A 6,464-nucleotide genomic window follows, 5' to 3' on the forward strand; every position below is an offset into this window, starting at 1 on the left:
AGCATACCATAAGCCAGCATTGTCCGGTACAACAAAATCATTGCCCTAGTCCTTCTCCCTGAGCTGATAAACAGTGTCATAGGGAAAACATAATGCATATAAGACTTTTATTAACGCCACCATGAGAACAAATGGACCAGCATCATGACCAGCAAGTTGTTTGACTAATACAAGAAATTAGTATAACAAATTATTAAATCACGTGCTGGTCAGATTTGTTGTTATCTCAACCCTTCTTGCCCCACGTTGGGCATCAAAAAGATTGTCTTGGGTCAGGGCCACCACCATGCGGTTGCTCCCTCCCCCCCCTGCCTTTCCCCTTCCGGATAAGATGGGGGGAAAGGATTAAAAAAAAAAAAGGTGGAACCTCGTGAGTTAAGGTAACAGATTTTAATAATTCAACATGAGAAAAAGGAAAATATAGAATACAATCAAAACAGTGATACAGTTGAAACCTTCTCAACACCAAGAGCTCCGGGCTAGTTTCCCCTTATATCCTGGGCGTGAGGTCAGCATGGTATTGAATATCCCTTTGGCTATGCCCACCTCCCAGCTTCTGTGAAAAATTAACCCTATCCTAGCTGAACCCAGGACAGTCTTTGTGTCTGGGGAGCAGCCTTGCTGAAAGGGACCTGGGGGTCCTGGTGGACACCAAGCTGAACATGAGTCGGCAGTGCACTGCTGCAGCAACAAAGGCAAACTGGATCCTGGGCTGCATACCCAGGGGCATTACTAGCAGAGATAGAGGTGTGATCATCCCACTCTGCCTATACTGCAAGAATGGAGAGGTAAAGAGTAGAAAAATGGAGAAATCTAGTCGTCTGTCATATAGTTACTATAACCACCTTGTATTAGAACTGTTAAGCTTTAAAGAGGTATATGTAGTCTGTGGTTTCTTATATTAATTTTTCTATAACTGTTTATCAAAACTCCCAATCTGGGTGCTGTCTTTTGAGAAGAAGATTTTAATAGGGTTATTTTTCTTCAATTTCTTTAGCATTTGCCCTTGCTGAGTTGGTTGACAATTCTCTGTCAGCTACATCCCGAAATACAGGTATTCGGAGCATACAGATAAAATTGGTAAGATAGAAATATTTTACTTTTTTTGGGTGTGGTTTGCATTATCCTGTGTTTTTTTCTGGTGCTCCTTGGTTTTTTTTTTTCCCCCAAACAGTTATTTGATGACTCCCAAGGAAAACCAGCTGTTGCTGTGCTCGATAATGGAAGAGGAATGACTTCTAAACAGCTTAACAACTGGGCTGTGTATAGATTGTCAAAGTTTATAAGACAAGATGACTTCGAGAGGTTAGAAAGTTTTAATTGTTTCTACAACAATGAGCAAACTCTGCGAAGGTCCACAGAATATAATTTTAAGACCTATCTCTATACCAACACTTGGCTAAAACCTGTCATTCTATGATTACGTATAAATAAATGCATGCTTTTTGTAGGTAGGAAATAGAGAAGCTTTATAACACAAAACTGTTCTTCTGATATTGTGATACTGTGGTTTTATTCTTGTGGCCTTTTCCAAGCTGTCTTTGACTTGCCTACATACAGTTAGGGGCATTCTGTGTTCTGCAGGGGTTTTTTAATAGTGTGTTCATCAGTTACCTGACAGCCTTTCATCAGTATATTAAGCAGGGCATTCAATATCTTTTGTGCTACTGGAATATCAGATGCAGGGTTTTGGTTTAGATTTTTCTCTCTTTTGGTATCTTGTGTACAATGTAATGCGAAATTATACTTGAAGATGTCTATTTTTTTTTAAGGAGGCTAGGCAAAATAAATGTTTTGCTTTTAAATAAGAAAGTGGAGCCTTATCTTGGGTTTTGCTACTTACATGAATTCATTTTACAGTTTTGAATCTGTTCTCGAGAGATCTTCCACCCTAGTGTAGGAAATGCCAGAGGAGCAGTTCTTGAGCTTTATTCACTGTTTAGATATCTTAAGCCTAAGACAGTAAGTGTGAAGATGATGATCGCAGCCTCAGCCATAGCTAATTTGTCCTATGAGAAACTAGTGTGAAAAATAATGGGGCAGTGGAAAGTGATAATATAGCTGAAGAGGGGTTTTTTTTGTATTGGAAGCATCTCCAAATGGAATGACTAATATCTATCAAGCAACTGGAGAGAAGTGCGTAAAAAGCGATTCTGTGTCATCTAGTCATTTAAAAAAAGTGAAATTGCTATAGGTGAATTTAGTAACAGTAGAAATGTATAGTATTTTTAAGCTATAGGTTTAAACTACAAAAAACAGTGAGTTATACTGTTCAGTGGGAGCATAGCTGTAAATTATGCCAAGATACTGTCTGCATCTTGTTTTCATTCGGGACTGCTACGATTTAAAACCAGATGTTTGTCCAACTATTTGCGTGAAGTAGGTAAGACTGTTCATCCATAAAAGCTGACTTAAAAGACATCGAATTTAATTACTGATGGCATATGTAGTCTCTGCAAGACTGCGTTTAATAGTTGGTTGGCATTATTTCCCATTTTGACTCAAAAGTATTTCTATGAAAGGATGATGTCAGAAAGATCAGACTTGCTTTGCAAGCCATTTCCATTTGCAGCAGCTTCACAGTTAGTATCTTGCCGTGGTCGAAGGGCGAGCATTGAGGGGTTTGCCTTTTACCTCCGACCTTTAAAACTGTGCATAACTGCTGTTACTGCAGTACCTGTCACACAGACCTGTTGACTGTGTCCCTGTTGCAGAGTTAACAATGGAGAAAAGTTTTCAGAATACTAGTTTCTTTTTCTATCAGATTCTCCCTGCCAGATATTTTCCTCTCTTTCATCTGAACTTCAGTGTAAAAAAATTGTATGTAGCTAGTAATAAGAAAAAGTGTTATTCAGATAAAAAAGTTGAACTCGTATGACTGAAATAAGATTTGGTTTGCTAGAAGGGACAGAAGTGTCTTATAAGATGACTTAGGAAAAGAGATACTCTGCCATCATGCTTTTAAAAAGAATATATCAAGAATTTTAGGCACATAGATTTTAATGTTGCGATTATAATAGCTCTAAAGTGAAGGATTTTTGAACAAAGTGACTGCAGGAAGAATTTAATACAACCTCTTTAGATCAGAAATTTCTTTCTTTAAACTACTTTTGTTGTGAGAAAATTTATTAAAGCCACTTTTGCTCTCAGTGATCATTCAGGATATGTACGCCCTTTGCCAGTGCCTCGTAGCTTAAATAGTGATATCTCATATTTTGGAGTTGGAGGCAAACAAGCAGTGTTCTTCGTTGGACAGTCTGCCAGAGTAAGTATATGTCAGTCTTTTAACTTTATTTTAAAATATTTTTACATAATACAATTGTTATTATCTTATCTTCTAGTCACAGAATTAAACTATCGTATTATGTTAATTTTAAGTAGTATTTTGATTTTAATGCTGTCTGTTTAATGAAATCAGATGATAAGCAAACCTGCAGAATCTCAGGATGTTCATGAGCTTGTCCTTTCTAAAGAGGAGTTTGAAAAGAAGGAGAAAAACAAAGAAGCAATATATAGCGGATACATTCGAAACAGAAAGGTAAATAGCCTTAATACTTTCTCTTTTTTGATTGAAAGCCTTTCCCAGGTTAAGATGATTTCACTATGTAATATTCTTGTAATACTTACCAGGGGATGTCTTCGTCTTATTGAGTCATTTGCACCCTGGAGTGTAAAAGGAAGTAATGGGAAACCTGAAGACACTATGTCATAAGGCTTTCTTTGTATGTGATTCTTTTTTCTCTTTTCAGTTTAGCTTAAAGGACAGAAATACTGTATAGTTTGACATATCAGGTTAAGAAAAATATTTCAAAATAGCTTTCTAAGAACAGAAATTGTTTTTTTATGCATGAAACATAAAGAAAATGTTCATTCTCTGAAGTAGTAAGGAATAAATTGGGGAAACAAACTGTGCATATGTAGAAGTATGTAGAAGAACTAACCCACATATGGGAAAAAAGTCCAGCCATATCAACAAAACCCAGTGGTTTCACAAATCTTCACTGATTTTGTAAAAGAAACGAACTATTTCATTGAAAACTGGAATGAACAACAGTCCTGATGGTTTTCATGAAGAAGACAAGCTTAAGGAAAAAGCTGTAAGATAAGGAGGGAGACCAAAAAGAAATGTTCTTTGGACATTTTTGAGCAAGGAGATAAAGGCAAAGATACAGCTAAGGGTGCAGGTGGGAGCATAAGTGGGTGCTGTGTACGATGAGGTAATCAGACCTTGGTTATATAGTTGTGGGTTATATCAGTGTTCTTGGCCTTTTGTATGGGTGAGAAAAGAATAGGAGGTAAATAAAGTTCTTTCATCATGCCAATCTTGGGTCAGTGACTTGGGACAAAGAATGAGTTGTCAGAAATGCACAAGTTTTATTTTTAATCTCTGTGCAATAGAGATGAGAAAGTAGAGTCACAGAAGTAGAAACTGAAAATAAAAGCAGAAAAAAATACGTTTTTTTGTAGAGGGGACGAATGCTTTCCCTCCCCATTTCATATTAAAAGGGAGGGTAGGGGATAGAAAAGTAGAAAATAATAAGCTAATAGACATTAGCTGTAGGAATCTTGCTGAATGAGATACATAGATAACTACTTAAGAATTCAAGAAGGTGGTGCAATCAGCTGTTTGAAAAGCTGTGTTGATAATGAAAAGTGAAAGTTAAGCTGACACAGTTAAGAAAAAAAAATTGCAAGTAAAGTTCTGCTAGAGGGAAGAAATAGCCTGTAAATATTAAAGAGAGAAGAGATGATGTGAAGCACTCAAATAATAGAGGTGAAGCGTGGAGATAATGGGTAGACAACTTTGGTCTAAGAAATTTTTGCGAATCATTGAAATAGTCAGGCCAGCTTGTTGTATTGTTGTGAAGTTAAGTGTGTGAATTTGTCTCTTTAATGTCTTGAAAAATGGTCTGCAGTACACATTGGTGAGCAAGAGAATACTATGTCAGAAATAGAAGTTATAATGGATTATTGCAGTGCAAGAAAAAAATAACTGAATCTTTGAGGCATTGATTTGATAAAGGAATTTACTTTTGCAAAGAAACCAAGATGTAATTAGTATCAAACCTAAGACACTCTAGAACAAGGCCAGAACACTGAAGAGAAATGGCACTGGTGGCACCCCATGTGATCATCTTTTGTTGATGGATAGTAGGCACCTGTCTTTACTGCACTCACTATCCTGGACCGTTTCATATTGCCAACAAGTAAATGCTACTTTATCTAGTTGAGATGGATGCTGAGAATGTAGGGGAAAGTGCCATGGTAGTTTGTCATCTGTAGTGGGAAGGCATCCAAAGAGTTTGGGAACAGCATTTCAAAGGTTCCACTCTGTAAGTTGTACAGGATAGCACTTGTTTAACATCAGTGTGCAGCTTCTGAGTCATTGTCCAAATCATACAGAGATGAGGACCAAGCAAGTCCAGCTTTTCTTTATTATCTATGATCTCATCACTAACAAAGAAACGACCCCTTGCTTGGATGAAATCATAGACTGTTAGGTTTAAAACAGGCTGCGCTGTGGGGAGAAGATGGCATTTGAAGAATTGCGGTCTTTTTTGGTGAAAGTTCACACAACTGGTTAAATTATCTTGCTGGTTAAGGGGAGATCTTTGATTCCCTGGGGAAAGTAAGTCTTCACAGAACACCCTTGACTAACATATTTCACTGCCTACAGTTAGGTAGATGTATCCTTTCACAACTTCGTGATGTGTTTCCTTTTTGCCTGCTTTCCTGCAAAACAAGGCATGAAGCTGCATTTACTACAGTGTGGAAAACCATATCTTCCCAGCTGTGCCAATTGTTTGCAGTCGCTGTGAAGATCTCAATCACTGTACTAAAAAGAGCTTCTTTTCTGGATGCACCAAATGTAAAGGATTATCCGCTGGTCCAGGACAAAGCATGACATCAACCACTGTGTTTCTATACAGCTTAGAAACCTCCTGTCATAAGAGTGCATCCATCCAGAAAAGACAAGACTTTCTGGAATCAGGAACAACTTTTGCTCTGAGACAACTGGATATTTCAGCTGAAACTGAGGATTCAGCCTTTCTCTTTCACAGCAAAAACATGGGTCTTCCACTTCAGTTTCTGTTATAGAAAGCAGCCTCTCCATTTAAAAGCAAATTTTAATTTTTTTTTCTGGCTTGGTTTTCTTAAAGAAGTCTTATGTCTTGTACACATAATCGTTCCATTTGATAGATGAGAACATGGATATCACACAGAGCCATATTAAACATGATTAAATGCATTTCTAGTGTGAACACTTCAAATGCTATGGTGAAAAGTGAGTTGAAAATGAACTGGATCAGGGACGTCGGGTGCTCGGTTTCTTGATTTTGATTTGGGAGCTTTTATTTTAAGCATTAATCCTTTGTAATACTTAGCATTGTGTGGTCTGTATTCTCTTCATGTTCTATTTTTTAATCCTTTTCAAAGCTAATAGGAGTTCACTTTACATTCCT

General features: G+C 37.3%; 1 protein-coding gene across 1 annotated transcript in view; it reads left to right on the forward strand.

Moving 5' to 3' along the window:
* SMCHD1 (structural maintenance of chromosomes flexible hinge domain containing 1) overlaps positions 1-6,464 on the forward strand; it is a 67,386-nt gene that overhangs the window by 15,104 nt on the left and 45,818 nt on the right. Inside the window, exons 3-6 of the mRNA XM_010087348.1 lie at positions 998-1,080; positions 1,175-1,305; positions 3,151-3,265; positions 3,419-3,538. Coding sequence (XP_010085650.1) covers positions 998-1,080; positions 1,175-1,305; positions 3,151-3,265; positions 3,419-3,538 — 449 coding nt within the window. The remainder of the gene's footprint in view (positions 1-997; positions 1,081-1,174; positions 1,306-3,150; positions 3,266-3,418; positions 3,539-6,464) is intronic.

Source organism: Pterocles gutturalis, unplaced genomic scaffold, assembly GCF_000699245.1.
Source record: "Pterocles gutturalis isolate BGI_N339 unplaced genomic scaffold, ASM69924v1 scaffold6466, whole genome shotgun sequence".
NCBI classification, from domain to species: domain Eukaryota; kingdom Metazoa; phylum Chordata; class Aves; order Pterocliformes; family Pteroclidae; genus Pterocles; species Pterocles gutturalis.